General features: G+C 64.3%; 1 protein-coding gene across 1 annotated transcript; it reads left to right on the plus strand.

Annotated features, from left to right (window-relative positions):
• Positions 1–189: 189 nt before the first annotated feature.
• FASN (fatty acid synthase) lies at positions 190–19077 on the plus strand. The gene is made up of 42 exons (XM_061144477.1): positions 190–329; positions 2236–2373; positions 3171–3323; positions 4705–4878; positions 5107–5307; positions 5421–5543; positions 5629–5744; positions 5835–5969; positions 6685–7147; positions 7251–7438; positions 7526–7715; positions 8321–8415; positions 8558–8692; positions 8801–9004; positions 9113–9228; positions 9450–9622; positions 9707–9898; positions 9980–10060; positions 10177–10374; positions 10533–10712; positions 10790–10993; positions 11594–11898; positions 12211–12603; positions 12691–12855; positions 12963–13081; positions 13164–13318; positions 13468–13671; positions 13822–13972; positions 14058–14236; positions 14327–14446; positions 14640–14762; positions 14888–15111; positions 15202–15403; positions 15543–15694; positions 15805–15896; positions 16105–16256; positions 16342–16584; positions 16844–17032; positions 17263–17493; positions 17588–17808; positions 17896–17994; positions 18078–19077. Exons 2-42 carry the CDS (start codon positions 2247–2249, stop codon positions 18465–18467), a joined length of 7557 nt encoding a protein of 2518 aa, XP_061000460.1. The 5' UTR covers positions 190–329; positions 2236–2246; the 3' UTR covers positions 18468–19077.
• The last annotated feature ends 746 nt before the right edge of the window (positions 19078–19823 follow it).

Here is a 19823-nt window from a genome sequence, read left to right on the forward strand (position 1 = left end):
CCCCGAAGCCCCCCGAGTACGGGGGCCCCCAACCCGGCGCCCCCCGGGCGCGCCCCCGAGCAGGGTCCCGGCTCCCGGCGGCAGCGCGCCGCATCACCCCACTGGCGGCGGCGCGCCTGGTCCCGGGGCGCAGCCCCGACGCTCATTGGCCTGGGCGGCGCAGCCAAGCTGTCAGCCCATGTGGCGTGTCCGCACGGGGATGGCCGTGGTTAAATAGAGCCGGCGCGGGCCTAGAGGGAGCCAGAGAGACAGTAGCGGCCTCTCCTCCACCGCGCGCTCCATCCTCGCTCTCCCCCAGCCGTTTGCACAGCCGCCCGAGCCCAGACCAGGTACAAGCGGCCAGGCCGGGCCGGGGTCGGAAATTGCGAGCCGGGAACCGGGTCCTGGGGCCAGACTGGATCGGGGGCTGGGGCGGGAGCAAGGCTGCCGGGCTCGAGGGGGCGCCGCCGGCCCACATCCTCCGGCCTTGGGTGCGCATGGTTCGGCGCGCTGATGGTGAGGGCTCATCTCGCAGAGCCTGCTCTGGTCTCGGGGTCCGAGCCTCCGGTCTGGATGTTCGAGCCCCACGAGGCGCCCGAGGCTAGGCGGCAAAGGGCCCTCGCGCCGTGCCTAGGCCCGGCGGGGCAGGTGGGCGGATGGCGAGGGGCGGACGCCCGGGAACGCCGCGAACAGCCATTTTGGTCTTGGGCTGGGCCCGGCGGCTGCGGACCCTCGAGGGCCTGTTGGAGCCCCCAGCCGCCAGGTGGGCGCCGGCTCCCGGCGCCCTCGAGGGCCTCCTTTTCCGGCTTGGCCGCCGAGACCCTCCACCCGCGGCATCCTCCCGCCTCCGGGTGCAGGATAGCCGTCTCGGCCGACCGGAGGGCCTGAGAAGAGGGGAGGGAGGTGGATGCAGGAGGCGCAGGACTGTATGAGGACGGCTTCTCCAGCACGTGGGCTCCCTTTGGAGCCCCCAAAGTTCTGCGGGGAGAGCCACTCCTGCCGGGTGCAACCTCGCGGCGGCGCGCGCGGTTTCGCCTGCGCCGCAGGGGTCTCCACCCTTTTGCCTCGTCCCGCCGGACTCCGTGTGAATAGCAAGTAGGGGGAGAACAGAGCAGGCGCTTTCTGGAGAAGCAGCCGCCCCGGGAGCTGGTGCTTCTGGGCCGGCAAAGGGCTCTTTATTCAGCGCTGGGGGAGGGGGCTCCCTCTGCCGGGACGCCAGGGCCATCAGGCCACCCAAGGAAGACGCTCTCTCCACTCCTACTTTCCCATGCTCAGAGAAACCCTAAAGGGTCGGTGGTTGGCGAGTTCACCAGTCATCGGCGCCATGAGGCCCTGGAGGCTTGGTGGAAGTTTGTAGGACCAACCTTGGCCTTGCCCCCTTCCTCAGGGGCTGCACAGGAGCCCCCATCCTGGGCCCACCGGCTCAGAGTAGTCTAGGCTCCCTCGTTGGTGCTGGGAGACGTGGGTCTGGGTAGACAGGCAGGCTGCACGGAAGTAGGCAAGCACAGTCCTGAGGCCTCGAACTGTGCAAATGTGTGGGTCTGGGTAGAGCTTGCCTGGCAGCCAACCGGGAGTGGTTCTCCAGGTTGGAGCCTGCTGAAGGGGCCGTACAGGCTGGGGCTGCCGACTGTGGGACAGGGACCAATTTTTCCCCAGAGCCCCACCAAGCCTTGGCAGTGTCGAGAAGCCCAAGCTGTGGTTCCGGCCTGGAGGGCAGCTTGGGATGCTGAGCGCAGAGCCAGCTAGTGTGGGCGCTTTTTCCCACCCCCACATTTGCCCTTTCTCCTTCGCCTACTAAATTCCCTGGGCCACCTCTTAACAGGCTGACGGCCAGGCAGTCCCTTCCTCAGAAGGGTTTGGGCCCTGCCTGCCTCCCACCGTAGGGCCCCCTCCTGAGTCTCCTGCAGCAGGGCTGTGGTGGGGTCACCCCAGGCCAAGGCCAATGCCCACAGAGCCCAGTGCGAGGTGTTAGCAGGCTGGACCAGAGTGGACTTCCCCCTCCCAACCACTGTACATACACTTCACACGCTTGCACACACAACGTTCCAGCGGGTGCATAGCCCCAGAGCTGGCCATGTGGATCTTGTTGCAGGGCTTTCTGAGCTGCTGTTCTCAGACCCTTGGGTGGGCCAGATGGAGGAGGGGCGTCAGGAAGCCAGGGTTGGGGAGCAGCTGGGTCTCCAGCAAGGCTGTGGACTGGCAGTGTTGGGGCCCCGGCTGACCAGTGTCTGGGCCCTCGCGCCACCCTCCTTGCAGAGAGAGCAGCCATGGAGGAGGTGGTGATCGCTGGCATGTCCGGGAAGCTGCCCGAGTCGGAGAACCTGGAGGAGTTCTGGACCAATCTCATCGGCGGCGTGGACATGGTGACAGATGATGACAGGCGGTGGAAGGCGGGTAAGCCAGCCTGGGGCTCCCCGCCTACTTGGGATGTTCTTTTCTCTTTTCTCACCGCTACTGTGGACACAGTCTCCCGGGGTTACCAGGGCAGGCCTGTTCTGGCCTGCACTCCGGTCCCATTGGCAGAGCCAACGGTCACCTAAGGTGAGGCCGTGTTGCAGCCTCTTTCTGGAGATGGTATCAGAAGGCTCTGGGCTAGGGGAACCTGGGACCTCTGGCCAGTGGGCTAGGGACTGAACTCCAGCCTGTGGGAGTCTGGAGTTCCTGGTTGTGGCCTTTGCTCCTTTCACAGACCAGGGGCGTTGCTTGGGGGTGGAGCCAGGGCAAGGCCAGGTGGGTGAACACCTCCGGCCAGCCACTGCCCGCCCACTGGCCCACCCACCTGCTGTCCCAGGCTGTCAGATAAGACATCAGGCTCCCCCGGGAAGCTGGTTTGACTCCCTCACGCCCAGTAGGTTCTCCCACAGAGCGGCTCCACCTGATCTACAGGATGTGAGTCAGTGTGGCAGAGCCTGGCTGGCCTTAGCTGCCAGGCCAGGATGGGGCCAGGCAGAAGGTCTCCAGCCAGGTCAGGACCGTGGGAGGTGGAAGGAGGTAGCGCTGCCCCCTACAGTGTTCTGCTCTGCCTGTTATCACCCATGAGGTTCCTCCTCCAGGACCCCCCCTCAGAAGTGAGCCCACCCATCCCAGGGAGCTTTAGCTCCCTATTGCAGCAGGGACCCCCCCCCACCAAATCAATCACTCAGGGCCATGATGTCCTGTGACTAATTTCTCCACCTGTGTGTGTTCCCTAGGACTATATGGCCTGCCTCGGCGGACAGGCAAGCTGAAGGACCTGTCCCGGTTTGACGCCTCCTTCTTCGGGGTCCACCCCAAGCAGGCGCACAATATGGACCCCCAGCTCCGCTTGCTGCTGGAGGTCACCTACGAGGCCATTGTGGATGCAGGTGGGCCATCTGGGGGGCTGCAGAGGGCCTGTCCCTGAGTTTCCTGCTGCCCTTCTTGAAAACCTCCCTTTTTGCTTCTAAAAGCATCGTGTGTTCATAACAAAACATCCAAAACAGAAGATAGTGAGGAGGGAACGGAGTCCCAGGTTGGGGCCGACGGGGTGGGGAGGTGTGGGCCTCAGGCAACTCAGGTTTCACAACTGCACACCAGAGGTATCCCGGGCATGTCCCATCGCCCCAGTTTCCTCACTCCCCATTGCGTGGCTGAACTTGGTGAGGGCAAGACACCAGGTGCCAGGCAGAGCAGGAGGCAGGATCTGACCCCAGGACTCTTGCCCTCCACTCCCCTCTGCTGGGTTGTGTCTAGCCTTGGAAAAGTGCTTTGAGGGCACAGACTTGTCCCAGGGATACCAGGGACATGGAAGTCCTGCTGGGTGGGAGCAGGAAGGCTGGCCATGGGGGTGAGGCCCCTCAGCAGGTGGGCAGCGGGGGAACCCGGGACCTGCCTACTGCCACCTGTGGTTTGCAGGGTGGGTATCCTGGCCTTGCAGGTCTCTTGTCCTGCAGCAGATGCTAAGTAGTCCCTGGGGTTGTCACTTGAGTGTGACAGGGTCCTGGACAGGCACTGCCTGGGGGGAGGGGCGGGGAGGTGGAGGCCTTCCTGCTGCCCAGGCCCCACCCGGAGACCTTGGATGCCGCTCTCCTGGGGCTGGCCAGTGTCCCTCCCTCCTTCCCAAGCCTGGACACTCGGCCTTTGTCTCTCTCTGTCTTCTTATCTTGGCCCACCCAGGGCAGGCCGCCCTCAGGGCTCATCAGACCCTGCCAGCAGTACCAGTGCCCAGGGGAGTAGCCTGGGGACAATACTGTCCTCTGTCCCCACCTCTGGCTGTCTCTGGCCGCTACCTGACCCAGAGACTAGAGCCCCACCTGGCACCCCGCTTGCCCCCCGGACCCCAGTTTCCTGTGACCTGGTTATCTGTTGTCAACCCTCCCTGGGCCGGCCACCCCACTCAGGCTCCACTGTCTCTTCCCTGGCCCCCAGCCACTACAGAGTCAGGCAAGGTGGAGCCTCCTCTCACCCAAGCCCTAGTGGCTCATATGATAAAGAATCGCCCTACAAGGTAGAATTGAACCCACAATCGATCCCACGGAGATGGAAACGGCAACCCACTCCAGTATTCTTGCCTGGAGAAATCCCATGGACAGAAGAGCCTGGAGGGCTACAGTCCATAGGGTTGCAGAGAGTCGGATATAACTGAAGTGACTTAGCATGCACGCGGTCAGCCAAGCCAGAGAGGCCAAGGCGGGACGCCTCACCTCCTAGAGCTCGACAGCGGGCTAGGCACAGCACAGCTGCAGGTCTGACTTCTGCCTCCCACAGGCATCAACCCAGCTTCCATTCGGGGGACAAACACCGGTGTCTGGGTGGGTGTGAGTGGCTCTGAGGCTTCAGAGGCTCTAAGCCGAGACCCTGAGACCCTCGTGGGCTACAGCATGGTGGGCTGCCAGCGTGCCATGATGGCCAACCGCCTCTCCTTCTACTTTGACTTCAAAGGTGGGTGCCCACACAGTCCCTTTGGGTCTGACTTGGGAGCGGGGGGCAGGGGGCGGATGACAACTGAGACCCTTTTAGACTCTGACCGCATCTCCCCCAGGAAGGACAGCAGGAACAAGGTCCTGGTGTCGTGGGCTCCACGTGGAGAGCACTCAACAGAGCAGTCAGAGCCCCGAGGTGGTAGGGTGGGGAGGCGGTCCCATAGCTGCATTGTGTCTTTGCCTGCAGGGCCCAGCATTGCCCTGGACACAGCCTGCTCCTCCAGCCTGCTGGCCCTGCAGAGGGCCTACCAGGCCATCCAGAGAGGGGAGTGCGCCATGGCCATTGCAGGCGGCATAAACATCCTGCTGAAGCCCAACACCTCGGTGCAGTTCATGAAGCTGGGCATGCTCAGCCCCGAGGGCACCTGCAAGTCCTTTGATGCATCAGGTGAGGGCAGTGGGCATGGGGCCCCGGGCAGTGCCCCCACCCCCGCTTCTATCCAGCACCAGCCCCTGAGCCCTTCCTTGAGCTTGTGAGCCTGAAGTGCCCTCCGCCCTCAGGGAATGGCTACTGCCGTGCAGAGGCTGTGATGGCCGTCTTTCTGACCAAGAAGTCCCTGGCCCGACGGGCGTATGCCACCATCCTCAACGCTGGCACCAACACGGACGGCTGCAAAGAGCAAGGTGGGAGCTGGCCTGGGGCGGGTGAGGGTGGGGCTGCAGGCAGTCAGGTGGCGCTGGGTGTGCTGAGGCCCAGCCCCATCCCCAGGCGTCACCTTCCCCTCCGGAGAGGCACAGGCGCAGCTCATCAGCTCCCTGTACAAGCCGGCCGGTCTGGACCCGGAGTCCCTGGAGTATATCGAAGCCCATGGCACCGGTACCAAGGTGAGACCCCTTCCTGGCCCTGCTCACACCCCACATCCCATGCCAGAGAGGCACCAGGGCGGTGTCCTGACCTCCCTGAGTTCCCCACAGGTGGGCGACCCCCAGGAGTTGAACAGCATTGTGCAAGCCTTGTGTGGCACCCGCAAGGGCCCCCTGCTGATTGGGTCCACCAAGTCGAACATGGGACACCCAGAGCCTGCCTCGGGGCTCGCGGCGCTGGCCAAGGTAGGCAGGAGAGTCTAGGGCCATCTTTTCCCTGCCCCATCAGCTTCTTACAGCCTGCTGGGGGCGGGGGGGGGGGGGGGTCCCTCGGGGGGGGGGGGGAGGGTCCCTCCAGGCTGTGCTGTGGGGTGTGGGCCAACTGAGGCCCGGAGAGCAGGCCGCCAGCATGTGGCCAGTCCCTGCTGGCTTCATGGGGCCATACATTTCACCCAGTACTTGCTCCACAAGGGGCCAGCCAGAGGGAGCAGAAGCAACAGGGCAGCCCACCTCTCCAGGCTCTCCCTCCCTGTGGCCTCCTGACCAGCTGGTAGCTTGGAGGACCCAGGTTGCCACTGGTTGAGCTTCTGGGTGTGGTGGGAACTTCAGGTGGTCTCGGCTCCCTGGGCCAGCATAGCCACCTGTCTGCAGCTCTTAGCTTGAGAGATGGAGTGGGGAATGGCTAAGGAGCCTTTGTCTAAACCCACAGCCAATCAGGCCAGGAGGTGGCAGGGCCCCGGGTGAGGCCTAAGCCTGAGAGGGGACCCAGCATGTGGCTTGGTCACCAGATCTCTGCACTGGGGCAGGGCGAGCTTGGTGGGGAAGGAGGTTGCTTGCAGCGGGCGGGGCCTCTGGGGTGGCCCCGAGGGCCCTCAGGAGGGGACGTACCTGAAGCTCATCCTGACCAGCAGGGGCAGGGAGCCCGGGGCCAGCCGCCCTGCTGACCGCTAGGCACCCACAGGTGCTGCTGTCCCTGGAGCACGGGCTCTGGGCCCCCAACCTGCACTTCCACAACCCAAACCCCGAGATCCCAGCACTGCAGGACGGGCGGCTGCAGGTGGTGGACCGGCCCCTGCCCGTCCTCGGGGGCAACGTGGGCATCAACTCCTTTGGCTTCGGTGGCTCCAACGTGCACGTCATCCTCCAGCCCAACTCCCAGCCACCGCCACCGCCTGCCCCGCATGCCGCCCTGCCCCGTCTGCTGCGGGCCAGTGGGCGCACCCTGGAGGGTGTGCAGGGTCTGCTGGAGCTAGGCCTCCAGCACAACCAGAACCTGGCCTTCGTGAGCATGCTCAATGACATCGCAGCCCCCTCCCCAGCAGCCATGCCCTTCCATGGCTACGCTGTGCTGGGCAGCCAGGGGGGCAGCCAGGAGGTGCAGCAGGTGCCGTCCGTCAAGCGCCCGCTCTGGTTCATCTGCTCCGGTGAGCCCCCACCCCACCCCGCCCCACCCCACCCCAGGTCGTCCCCGAGGGCCACACAGGCTGGGACTGCACGGCGCTGCCCTGACATCTCCCTCCGGAACAGGAATGGGCACACAGTGGCGTGGGATGGGGCTGAGCCTCATGCGTCTGAGCAGTTTCCGTGACTCCATCCTGCGCTCGGATGAGGCTGTGAAGCCTTTGGGACTGCAGGTGTCACAGCTGTTGCTGAGCACAGACGAGACCACCTTTGACGACATTGTCGTCTCCTTTGTGAGCCTCACTGCCATCCAGGTGTGCCCCTGGGGTCCGGGGTGAGTGGGCTTGGCAGGGCGATGAGCCTGGGACTGGCATGACCCATCCTGTCCCCCGCCCCCCCAGATCGCCCTCATAGACCTGCTGACTTCTATGGGCCTTCAGCCCGACGGCATCATCGGGCACTCCCTGGGTGAGGTGGCCTGTGGATATGCCGACGGCTGCATCTCCCAGAAGGAGGCCATCCTTGCTGCCTACTGGAGGGGCCAGTGCATCAAGGAGGCCAACATCCCGCCCGGGGCCATGGCAGCTGTAGGTAGGTGCTGCCCTCTGCTCCCCCATCCCGCTTCACCCCTGGGCCTAAGGGTCTCCGTGGGAGGTGGGTATCTTACTGGCACCATTCTGTGTTGGCGCTGGGCAGAGGCCAGGGCCTGGGGGCAGCTCGCCAGCCACTGTCCTCACTGCAGGGTGAGAATGACCCTGACAGCCTGCCCCGCTGTGCCCCGGATGACCTTGGAGCCCAGCATACTTGCCCACGGGGGTGTCGGTAGAGGCCAGCGTGATTTTCACATGAACCCCTTGGGGCAGGCTGCAGGCAGAGGAGTGGGCCTGCTCACACTTGGGACAGGCAGGGTTGGGGATGGGAGGAGACCAGAGAGAGCCAGAGGGGCTGTCGGAAGAGTAAGGCCAAGGCCCTCTCTGGTGGGCCAGGCGTGGGACCCGAAACTGGCTCCCGCCCGTAGGATGGTATTAATGACACCTCCGCCTGAGACCAGACAACCACAAGGGTGAAACTGCCTCATAAAGATGCCGCTCGGCAGCTGTTATTAGGGCCACCCGGGCAGTGTCCCCCTCCCCGGGGAGGGCCGTGTGGGGGTGCCTGCTCCCCATGCACCCTCTGAGGCTCTCTTCTGCTCCCAGGCTTGACCTGGGAAGAGTGTAAGCAGCGCTGCCCCCCTGGCATCGTGCCTGCCTGCCACAACTCCATTGACACCGTCACCATCTCAGGACCTCAGGTGGGCCCTGGGAGGCGAGGCCTCGTCCCCAAGTCCCCTCCCACCCCCCCAGGATGCGCTCTGTGTGGGGAGCCAGGCACTGGCCCGGGCCCGGACTGCTGTCAGCGCCCCCATCCCTCCCCATCTGCGCCCCACCCCCCAGGCTGCCATGTTGGAGTTCGTGCAGCAGCTGAAGCAGGAGGGTGTGTTCGCCAAGGAGGTGCGGACAGGCGGCATGGCATTCCACTCCTACTTCATGGACGCCATCGCCCCCACGCTGCTTCAGCAGCTCAAGAAGGTGGGCGGCTGTCCACGTGCTGCACGGCAGGGTCCTCCCTGAGGACGGGTGGGGAAGGCGGGCCCTGGGTCCCTCAGGCTGACTGACCCTGCCCGGCCCTGCGCGCAGGTGATCCGGGACCCCCAGCCACGTTCCTCACGCTGGCTCAGCACTTCCATCCCCAAGACCCAGTGGCAGGAGAGCCTGGCCCGCACCTTCTCGGCTGAGTACAACGTGAACAACCTGGTGAGCCCCGTGCTGTTCCAGGAGGCGCTGTGGCATGTGCCCGAGAATGCTGTGGTGCTGGAGATCGCGCCCCACGCCCTGCTGCAGGTACGCGTGGTCCCGGAGGGATGGTGGGCTGGCCAGGCTCCGTGGGACCGAGCAGGGGGCCAGTGGGAACCGGTCAGGGGGAGGCCCAGCCTGTCTCTGCCTCTGCAGGCTGTCCTGAAGAGAGGCCTCAAGACCAGCTGCACCATCATCCCACTGATGAAGAAGGACCACAAGGACAACCTGGAGTTCTTCCTTAGCAGCATGGGCCGGCTCTACCTGACCGGGTGCGTCCCTGCTCAACCCTGGGAGGCTCCTCACCAGCCAGGCCACAGGCCAGCCTTGAGATTGTCCCCAGGAAGCGGACCTCTGGGTGCTGGGGCCACCTCCGCACCCTTGCCATGCCCCCCACCCCACCCTGTCTCAGCCATCTCCAGGGTCTTAGGGGAGACCCTGGGTGACCATGGGTGTGACAGGGCAGTCACAGCTCCCTGCTTCCACCCTCCAGCATCGACGTCAACCCCAACGGACTATTCCCACCTGTGGAGTTCCCGGCTCCCCGGGGCACCCCCCTCATCTCCCCCCACATCAAGTGGGACCACAGCCAGACCTGGGATGTGCCCGCTGCCGAGGACTTCCCCAACAGCTCCAACAGCTCCTCTGCCACCATCTATAAGATCGGTGAGTCCTTGCGATGCAGGCGGGCCCCGGGGTGGGGTGGCTTCCCCCGTCCACAGCGGTGGCACTAAGGCCCCGGCCCCACAGACATCAACCCCGAGTCCCCTGACCACTACCTGGTGGATCACTGCATCGACGGTCGCGTCATCTTCCCGGCCACCGGCTACCTGTGCCTGGTCTGGAAGACACTGGCCCGAGCCTTGGACCAGAACATGGAGGACACGCCTATAGTATTTGAGAACGTGACGCTGCACCAGGCCACCATCCTGCCGAAGACAGGTGAGGCGGGCAGCTCGGACTACGGGACAAGAGGGCCAGCTGCTGACTCCTGCAGCTGACCTCTTCTCCTGCTGCCCACAGGGACTGCGGCCCTGGAAGTGCGGCTTCTGGAAGCCTCCTGCACCTTCGAGGTGTCTGAGAATGGCAACCTGATCGTAAGCGGTGAGCAGGGGCACCAGACCAGGCTACAGGGTCCCTGCCTGGGGGTCTCTGGCTGGACCTCGGCTGCCGGCTCAGCCCTGCCCTCACTCAGGCCCTTCTGCCACCCCCACCCACAGGGAAGGTATACCAGTGGGAAGATCCCGACCCCAAGCTCTTTGACAACCGGTATGGCATGGACCCTGCGACCCCCACGGACCCCACGGACCCCACGACTGCCATCCACCTGAGCCGTGGTGACGTGTATAAGGAGCTACAGCTGCGGGGCTACAACTATGGCCCCTACTTCCAGGGTGTCCTCGAGACCAGCTCCGAAGGTAGGTGCACGGGAGGTCCCACTTTGTGCTTTGGGGCCAATTCCTGTTGCCTGGTATGAGGGGGCCACAAGGGGCCCCCCAGGTTGGGGCACACGGGGGAGAGGGCCCACAGCGGGAAGAGACCCAGGCTGGCTGAACCGACAGCCCCTTCTCCCCAGGCAACATGGGCCAGCTGCTCTGGAGGGACAACTGGGTGACCTTCATGGACACCATGCTGCAGATATCCGTCCTGGCCCCGGGCCAGCGCAACCTGCGCCTGCCCACACGCATCACCGCAATCTACATCCACCCGGCCACCCACCAGCAGAAGCTGTACACGCTGCAGGACGGGACACAAGGTCAGCCCTGCCCTGGCCCCACACGCATGGCTCCCCGTGCCAGGCCCCACCCACCCTCACCCAGCGTGTCCCCACAGTGGCCGACGTGGTAGCGAACAGGTGTCTGAACACCACGGTGGCCGGCGGTGTCTACATCTCGAGGGTCCACACCTCGGTGGCCCCCCGGCGTCAGCAGGAGCAGCCGATGCCCATCCTGGAGAAGTTCTGCTTCACACCGTACATGGAGAGCGGGTGCCTGGCTGGGGACCTGGCCCTGCAGGAGGAGCTGCAGCTGTGTGCGGGTGAGTCTTTTGCACCCACCACCTTCATCCCAGGGTCCAGCTCCCAGTGCCTGGGCCCCGTTACCCCATCACAGCCTCTCCTACATGTGGGGTCTACATCTGCCTTCCCCTGGAAGCGCCCCTGGCTTCCCCCCACCCAGAGCTGATGTCTTCAGAGGGGGCCTCGGCACAAAGGTGACAGATTTCGCCCCTCCTGTCTGCCTCCAGCCAGCTGCACAGGTGTGAGACCACCCCTGAGACCACCCTCTACCCAGGGCTCATGCCCAAGCTGAGGGGTGCGGGATGGTAGTGGGAGCTAGGCAGGGGCAGCCAGGGCCGGCAAAACACGGAACCCACCCTCTGGGGAATCCACACCCTGTGGGGCTCACACCTGCATGGGGCGCAGGGCCGCCCTTTGCCCACCTAGTGGTACCGATGGTCAAAGCCAGTTTCCAGCCCTGGAAGACTGGATGGTCCACTCTATCCCTCTATTTTCTGTCAGCGGGCAGAGCCAGGTAGTGGGTTCTGCTCCAAGCAGTCACCAGTTCCTGGTAGCGGGGAGCTTCAGGAACCCCAGCCCAGCTGAGGCTCTTGCCTGACACGCTCCTCTCCCCTCCCCAGGGCTGACACAGGCACTTCAGACCAAGGTGGCCCAGCAGGGGTTAAAGATGGTGATTCCCGGGCTTGACGGTGCCCAGGCTCCCCAGGAGGCCCCACAGCAGGGCCTGCCTCGGCTGCTGGCCACCGCCTGCCAGCTGCAACTCAACGGGAACCTGCAGATGGAGATGGGCCAGATCCTAGCCCAGGAGAGAGCCCTGCTGAGTGATGACCCCCTGCTCAGTGGGCTCCTCAACTCCCCAGCACTCAAGGTGTGCGTGGACACTGCCCTGGAGAACATGACCAGCCTCAAGATGAAAGTGGTGGAGGTGGGTGCCCCGCGCAGCCGCAGGCCCAGTGCACAAGGACTCAGATACAGGCAGTTCCGACCCTAAGGAGGGCCCAGGGCCTCTCAGATGTGAAGTTGCCTGACTTGAGATGGTGCTGAGGCTTCCCAGACGCCAAAGGGGAAGGGGGCACTGGGAAGGGACTGGAGCTGGGCTCCAAGGGTGTGGTGGGCAGGGTAGCACTGGCCAGTGACCCCTGCGGAGTCAGTGGGTGGGCCTTTCTGGGAGACACCCACCTGAGGTTGGGGGACGCCTGCCCAGTGGCAGCTGATCCAAGAAACTATTCCACGCCAGGTGCTAGCTGGTGACGGCCAACTGTATTCCCGCATCCCTACGCTGCTCAACCTCCAGCCCTTGTTGCAGCTGGACTACACAGCCACTGACCGCCACCCCCAGGCCCTGGAGGCTGCCCAGGCCAAGTTGCAGCAGCTCAACATAACCCAGGGCCAGTGGGACCCCTCAGACCCGGCCCCCAGCAACCTGGGTGGGGCCAACCTCGTGGTGTGCAACTGTGCCCTGGCCAGCCTCGGTGACCCGGCCACGGCTGTCGGCAACATGGTGGCTGCCCTCAAGGAGGGAGGCTTCCTGTTGCTGCACACGCTGCTCAGAGGACACCCCTTGGGAGAGACTGTCACCTTCCTCACCTGCCCTGAGCCACAGCAAGGCCAACAGCACCTCCTGAGCCAGGTGCGGGCGGGGCCGGGATTGGGTGGGCGGGGCCTGGGTGGGGGCGGGGCCGGGAGGCTGCTGAGCCCTGACCCCCTCAATTCGCAGGATGAGTGGGAGAGCCTGTTTGCTGGGGCGTCCCTGCACCTGGTGGCCCTGAAGAAGTCCTTCTACGGCTCGGTGCTCTTCCTGTGCCGCCGGCTGGCCCCGCGTGACAGCCCAATCTTCCTGCCCGTGGAGGACACCAGCTTCCAGTGGGTTGACTCCCTGAAGGTCAGTCCTTCCCAGCCCCCACCAGGCCAGGCTGACCCGGCTCCAGTGCCGGGTCCCGGGGAACCCGCACCCCCCCGCCAGTCAACTCTTCCCTCGTCCTTCTACAGAACATCCTGGCCGATTCCTCCTCCCGGCCCGTGTGGCTTATGGCTGTTGGCTGCAACACCTCAGGGGTCGTGGGCTTGGTGACCTGTCTCCGGAAAGAGCCTGACGGGCACCGGATTCGGTGAGATGCCCACTGTGCTACGTTGCCCCTTGCCCCCCAGGGCCCCACCACAGCCTCCCCTCACCTGTCTGGCTGCCCACAGGTGCGTCCTGGTGTCCAACCACAACAGCACATCCCCCATCCCTGAGACAGACCCGAAGTCCTTGGAGCTGCAGAAGGTGCTCCAGAGTGACCTGGTGATGAACGTCTACCGTGACGGGGCCTGGGGAGCATTCCGCCACTTCCCACTGGAACAAGGTGAGCCCCCCGGGACTGCCCTGCTCCTCCAGGTTCCTCGCCTACCAGCTGGGTGAATGAGGAGAGGGCAAGAAGACTCTGGCTGGAAGCCCTGCTCCAGGCCAGGGCCACATGTGATCCTAAGGACTCCACTTCCTGTCACCCCCCAGACAAGCCCGAGGAGCAGACGGAGCACGCCTTCGTAAATGTCCTCACCCGAGGGGACCTGTCTTCCATCCGCTGGGTCTGCTCCCCTCTGCGCCACACCCAGTCCACGGGCCCTGGCGTCCAGCTCTGCACCATCTATTATGCCTCCCTCAACTTCCGCGACATCATGCTGGCCACGGGCAAGCTGTCCCCCGACGCTATCCCAGGTACAGGCAGCCCACAGTAGGGGGACCAGAACAAAGACCCCCCCGAGGCCAGGGCCTGGGATGAGAGGGGTCCTCACCCCACAGTGCTCAGGAACCTGGGAGGCTCCTCCTAGTGAGGTCAGGGCCCACTCACCCGCCATCTGCCCCCAGGAAATTGGGCCTCTCGGGACTGCATGCTAGGCATGGAGTTCTCTGGCCGAGATGCCAGTGGAAAGCGTGTGATGGGGCTGGTACCCGCCGAAGGCCTGGCCACCTCCACTCTGGTGCCTCAGAGCTTCTTGTGGGACGTGCCTTCCAACTGGTGAGTCACCAGGGCTGGGACCCGGGGCCCGACGTGGACGTGGCCAGGCATCGGGCCAGAAGTGACCCCTGCACTGTGCCCTCAGGACCCTGGAGGAGGCCGCCTCGGTGCCCGTTGTCTACACCACAGCCTACTACGCGCTGATAGTCCGCGGACGCATGCAGCCAGGGGAGACAGTGCTGATTCACTCGGGCTCCGGCGGCGTAGGCCAGGCTGCCATTGCCATTGCCCTCAGCCTGGGCTGCCGCGTCTTCACCACTGTGGGTAAGCCTCTGACCCTTCCCAGAGCCCAGGATTGTCCGCCTGGAAGCGCTGTCAAAGCCCAGACTCACCAGGTGTGCCTCTCTCTGCCAGGGTCAGCCGAAAAGCGGGCATACCTCCAGTCCAGGTTCCCCCAGCTCAACGAAACCAGCTTTGCCAACTCCCGGGACACATCCTTCGAGCAGCATGTCCTGTGGCACACAGCCGGGAAGGGTGAGTGGTCCCCATCACTCACCACCCACCATCCACCTTATCCTCAGCCCCCTCTTCCTTCCATCCCCCACTCACCAGCCACGCTAGAGGAGACGCTGGCCCAGGAGGGACAGGGTCTAGCCTTCAGACTTGTGCCAGGTTGGCCGGGCTGTGACCTTCACTATGGGGACCCTGCTTGCCCCCCTATCCCAAGGTGTTGACCTGGTCCTCAACTCCCTGGCGGAAGAGAAGCTGCAGGCCAGCGTGCGGTGCCTGGCCCAGCATGGTCGATTCCTGGAAATTGGCAAATTTGACCTTTCCAACAACCACCCCCTGGGTGAGATGGGGCGGCAGGCCTGGTGGGCGGCTGGGTGGGCAGGGGGCTGTTGGGCAGAGTGGAGGTCTGCAGGGTGGTGGGCTGTGGGCTGTGTGGTGAGGCCCCCCGCCTGCCCACCTGTCCAGGCATGGCCATCTTCCTGAAGAACGTGACTTTCCATGGGATCCTACTGGATGCACTCTTTGAAGAAAACAGCACCATGTGGCAGGAAGTGTCGATGCTGCTGAAGGCAGGCATCCGGGAGGGTGTAGTACAGCCCCTCAAGCGCACAGTGTTCCCCAAGACCCAGGTGGAGGACGCCTTCCGCTACATGGCCCAGGGCAAACACATCGGCAAAGTGGTCATTGAGGTGAGTGGGGGCCCCTGGGGTACTCCGGCCCCAGCCCTGGCCCCTGCCCCCGCCTGCAGTGTGTGAACAAGGGCGCTGCTTGGGCTGCAGATACGTGAGGAAGAGCAGAAGGCAGTGCTGCACGGGACCAAACCCACCCAGATGGCGGCCTTGTGCAAGACCTTCTGCCCAGCCCACAAGAGCTACATCATCACTGGGGGCCTGGGTGGCTTTGGCCTAGAGCTGGGCCACTGGCTCGTGGAGCGAGGGGCCCAGAAGCTGGTGCTGACCTCCCGCTCTGGGATCCGCACAGGTAAGTGGCCCCAGGGCGGGCACGAGGGTGGGGCAGTGGGAAGGGCCTCCTTCAGACCCCCTTATGGTGCTCTCAGGGCACCTAGGCTTGGGGCCCGACCTTCATTTGCCCTTCCCCTCCCACCGTCTGTGTCCCGCAGGCTACCAAGCCAGGCAGGTCCGTGAGTGGAGACACCAGGGGGTGCAGGTCCTGGTGTCCACCAGAGATGTCAGCTCACTGGATGGGACCCGGAACCTTATCACTGAGGCCGCCCAGCTTGGGCCCGTAGGAGGCATCTTCAACCTGGCCGTGGTGAGGACGGCTTTAGAGGGGCTGGAGCCAGCTGCCCAGGGAAGGGCCCCTCCTAAGAAGCCCTCCAAAGGCCTGGGGCCGAGGTAGGTGCTAAGATCCCCTCACCCCAGGTCCTGAGAGATGCCATGCTGGATAACCAGACCCCCGAGTTCTTCCAGGACGTCAGCAAGCCCAAGTACAGTGGCACCCTGAACTTGGACAGGTGGGCTCCTCCCTCCTCCCCTCCCTCCTCCCCCCGCCCTCCCCTGCACGGCCTTTGCACTGGTGTCCAGAGGCCTGGCCACGGGCCTCTGCTGGGGTCTGACTGCAGGTCCAGGGGAGGGGAGGCGGTTTGGCGGGCAAGCAGGAGTCCTGGGCATGACAGCCGGTGGGCTGGGGAAGCCGGCTGGGGGTGACTTAAGAACCCACAGGGTGACCCGGGAGGCATGCCCGGAGCTGGACTACTTCGTCGTCTTCTCCTCGGTGAGCTGCGGGCGTGGCAACGCCGGCCAGACCAACTACGGGTTCGCCAATTCCAGCATGGAGCGCATATGTGAGAAGCGTCGGCACGACGGCCTCCCAGGTGGGCCCACCTGCCACTCCCCAACTCCCGCGGAGCCACCCTCACACCTAGCCCGACTCACCCCAGCGCCACTGCCCACCCACAGGCCTGGCCGTGCAGTGGGGCGCAATTGCTGATGTGGGCCTCATCGTGGAGTTGAAGGGCACTAACGAGACGGTCGTTGGCGGGACACTGCCGCAGCGCATCACCTCCTGCCTGGAGGTGCTAGACCTCTTCCTGCACCAGCCCCACCCCGTCCTGAGCAGCTTTGTGTTGGCGGAGAAGGCTGCATCCCGTGGCGACGGCGGCAGCCAGCAGGATCTGGTGAAGGCCGTGGCTCACATCCTGGGTGAGGCAGCACCCTGCCCCCTCCCCACCTGCAGACACTCGTCTCCCGGGTCTGGTTTCCCAGGCTGCCAAGGGGGGCGTGCTGGGCTTGCTCATGGAGGGAGAGGCACAGGTGGTCTGTGCAGAGCTGGGTGGGGGCTGTGGGTCCCATGACCATAGTGATGATGGTGTGCGAAGATCCGGTCACGAGGGTACAATACCCACCCAGGGCCCCTCCCGAGTTGCCAACTGAGCCACCTCCCCACCCCCTCCCCACCCAGGAATCCGTGACTTGGCCACTGTCAACCCGGACAGCTCGCTTTCAGACCTTGGCCTCGACTCACTCATGGGTGTGGAGCTGCGCCAGATGCTGGAGCGTGAGCACAACCTGGTGCTGTCCATGCGGGAAATCCGGCAGCTCACAATCCGCAAGCTGCAGGAGATTTCCGAGCAGGCTGGCACAGTTGATGGTAGGTATGGAGGGGGTGTCCCCGCAGCAGCACTGTCCCCTCAGGGCTCTTGGCCTCCGAGCAGGTCAGGGCTTGTCCATCTGACCCGTTCCTGAGAGCCCTCCTTGGGCGCCCAGCGGCCCCCACCCACCTGCCCTGGCCACCCGCAGCCAACATGTGTGCATGTGTGTGTGTGTGTTTGTGGCAGGGGACACTATGGTATCGTCCCTGGTATCTGCTCCTCTTCACAGAGCTGACGGACTCCACACCCAAAATGGGGAGCCCTGCCCAGCCGCAGACCCAGCTGAACCTGAGCACCCTGCTGGTGAACCCCGAGGGCCCGACCTTGACACGGCTCAACTCAGTGCAGAGCTCCGAGCGGCCCCTGTTCCTGGTGCACCCCATCGAGGGCTCCACCACCGTGTTCCACAGCCTGGCCGCCAAGCTCAGCATCCCCACCTACGGCCTGCAGTGTACAGGAGGCATGTCAGGGGCCTAGGGGGCTGCCCCCCGGGGAGTTGGGGATGGCACAGCACCTGCAGACAAGGGCTAATAAGCCTCATGCTTTGCCCACAGCGGCACCCCTGGACAGCATCCAGAGCCTGGCCACCTACTACATCGAGTGCATCAGGCAGGTGCAGCCAGAGGGGCCCTACCGCATCGCTGGCTACTCCTACGGGGCCTGCGTGGCTTTCGAGATGTGCTCACAGCTGCAGGCCCAGCAGAGCAGTGGCCCCACGAACAACAGCCTCTTCCTGTTTGACGGCTCCCACACCTACGTGATGGCCTACACGCAGGTGAGGGCGGCAGCCGACGGGAGTCCCCGTGTCCTTAGGCCCAACCGCTTGTACCTGCCACTGCAGCAGCTCCTCCTTTCTTTGCAGAGCTACCGGGCCAAGATGAACCCTGGCTGCGAGGCAGAGGCGGAGGCCGAGGCCATGTGCTTCTTCATGCGGCAGTTCACGGAGGCGGAGCACAGCAGGGTGAGTCCACCGGGCTTGGGACCTGGCCTCCCGATGCCCCCGCCCCTGCCCAGGTGCCGCTCACTCACTGTCCTGTGCTACAGGTGCTGGAAGCCCTTCTGCCCCTCGGGGATCTGGAGGCGCGTGTGGCGGCCACCGTCGAGCTGATCGCGCAGAGCCACGCGAGCCTGGACCGGCACGCGCTCAGCTTTGCTGCGCGCTCCTTCTACCACAAGCTGCGCGCCGCCGAGCAGTACACGCCTCGGGCCACCTACCACGGCAACGTGACGCTGCTACGCGCCAAGATGGGCAGCGCCTATGGGAACGGCCTGGGCGCCGACTACAATCTGTCCCAGGTGTGCGACGGCAAGGTGTCGGTGCACGTCATCGAGGGCGACCACCGCACGCTGCTGGAAGGCAGCGGCCTGGAGTCCATCCTTAGCATTATTCACAGTTCCCTGGCCGAGCCTCGCGTTAGCGTGCGGGAGGGCTAGGCCACCGGCCCGCCCCCCGCCTCCCACCTGCCGACCCTGGCACCGCACCCCGCGCGCAGGCGCCCATAGGACCAGCACCCCCACGCGCGCGCGCACACACACACACACACACACACACACACCCACACACCCACACCCACCCACCCCGCGGCTGCCCTGGGCGCAGGGCCAGGACTGGCGCCGCCGACTCGGAGACCTGCCTGGTCTGTGAAGAGTTGGCTGAGTCCCTAGCCGGGCCGAGCTTCCAGAACCGCACGGGCTCTGCCGCACAGGTGTGGTCGTCGTTTTTCTGTTTGGATTCTCCTATTTATTGCGTCGCCTGGGGGGGGGGGGGGGGGAGTGGAGACGCCGGTCTGTCCACCTGTGAGGCCGGCGCTCGCGGCAGCCGGGCCCGGGGCCCCATGATGCCGGAGGTCGCGCGGAGCAGCCCTGGGCGCTGGGCACCCACCCTGTTTGTCTGTGTTCGTTTTTCAAGAAATAAGGTTCAAATTGCTGCGTGGGTTTTGAAATTTACTGTAATTGTCTGTGTAAAGAACTATGTACTGTTTCATTTTTACACCAATCTGGTAAAGATAATGTCTCCCATGATTAAACCGCACGTTCGCTCTGGCGTCTGGGCATCCTTTCATCCTGCCTGCTGATCAGCTGTGTGAGCCTCCACTGTCCTGGCACCCCAGAGAGTACCACCCTCTGCTCCCCGCAGGAGGGCGGGGGGTGATACCTGGCTCCAGAAAACAGGCTGGACACCTCCAGGGAAGGGGCCCTCGATCAAGGAAACTTGACCAGGAGGAGACAGGCAGGCAGTCTGATAATCGGCTGGCATAATTGTGGAGGACCCCGCCTAGGGAAACCTTGCCAGAATTCCTTCTCCCTCAGGGAAACCTTGGGTTTTCTCTCCTTGGCCTCAACTGAGTGGAGGATGCCCACCCACATTATTGAGAGTAATTTTTACTTGAAGTCACCTGGTTGTAGACCTGCACCAGATGGACCAAATCCCTTCACAGCAACACTTAGATGAGCGTTTGCTTAACTGGCCGAGTCCAGCGGAAGCCTGACCGCCACTGACTCACACAGGTTTAGGAGGAATGAAGACTGGATGGGAGGGAGTAAGAGGGGCAGGGAGGCCCTGGGGAAGGCTGAGCCCCTCCAAGCCAAGGGAGGAGGTGGACCCGCTGGGCTGGAGGCTTCTGGGCCAACAGAGGTGAGCTGGAACAGAGAGAGAGATGGGCCCTACAGTGAGCCAGGACTAAATGGGCAAGGGGAGTAGGCCCCCTGCTAGACTTCTATCAGAAATGACAGAGGTGACTTAACTAAGATTATACATATATTAAAGGCTAAGGACTTTGCAGTGGTCCA

Source organism: Dama dama, chromosome 5, assembly GCF_033118175.1.
Source record: "Dama dama isolate Ldn47 chromosome 5, ASM3311817v1, whole genome shotgun sequence".
Classification (NCBI taxonomy): Eukaryota; Metazoa; Chordata; class Mammalia; order Artiodactyla; family Cervidae; genus Dama; species Dama dama.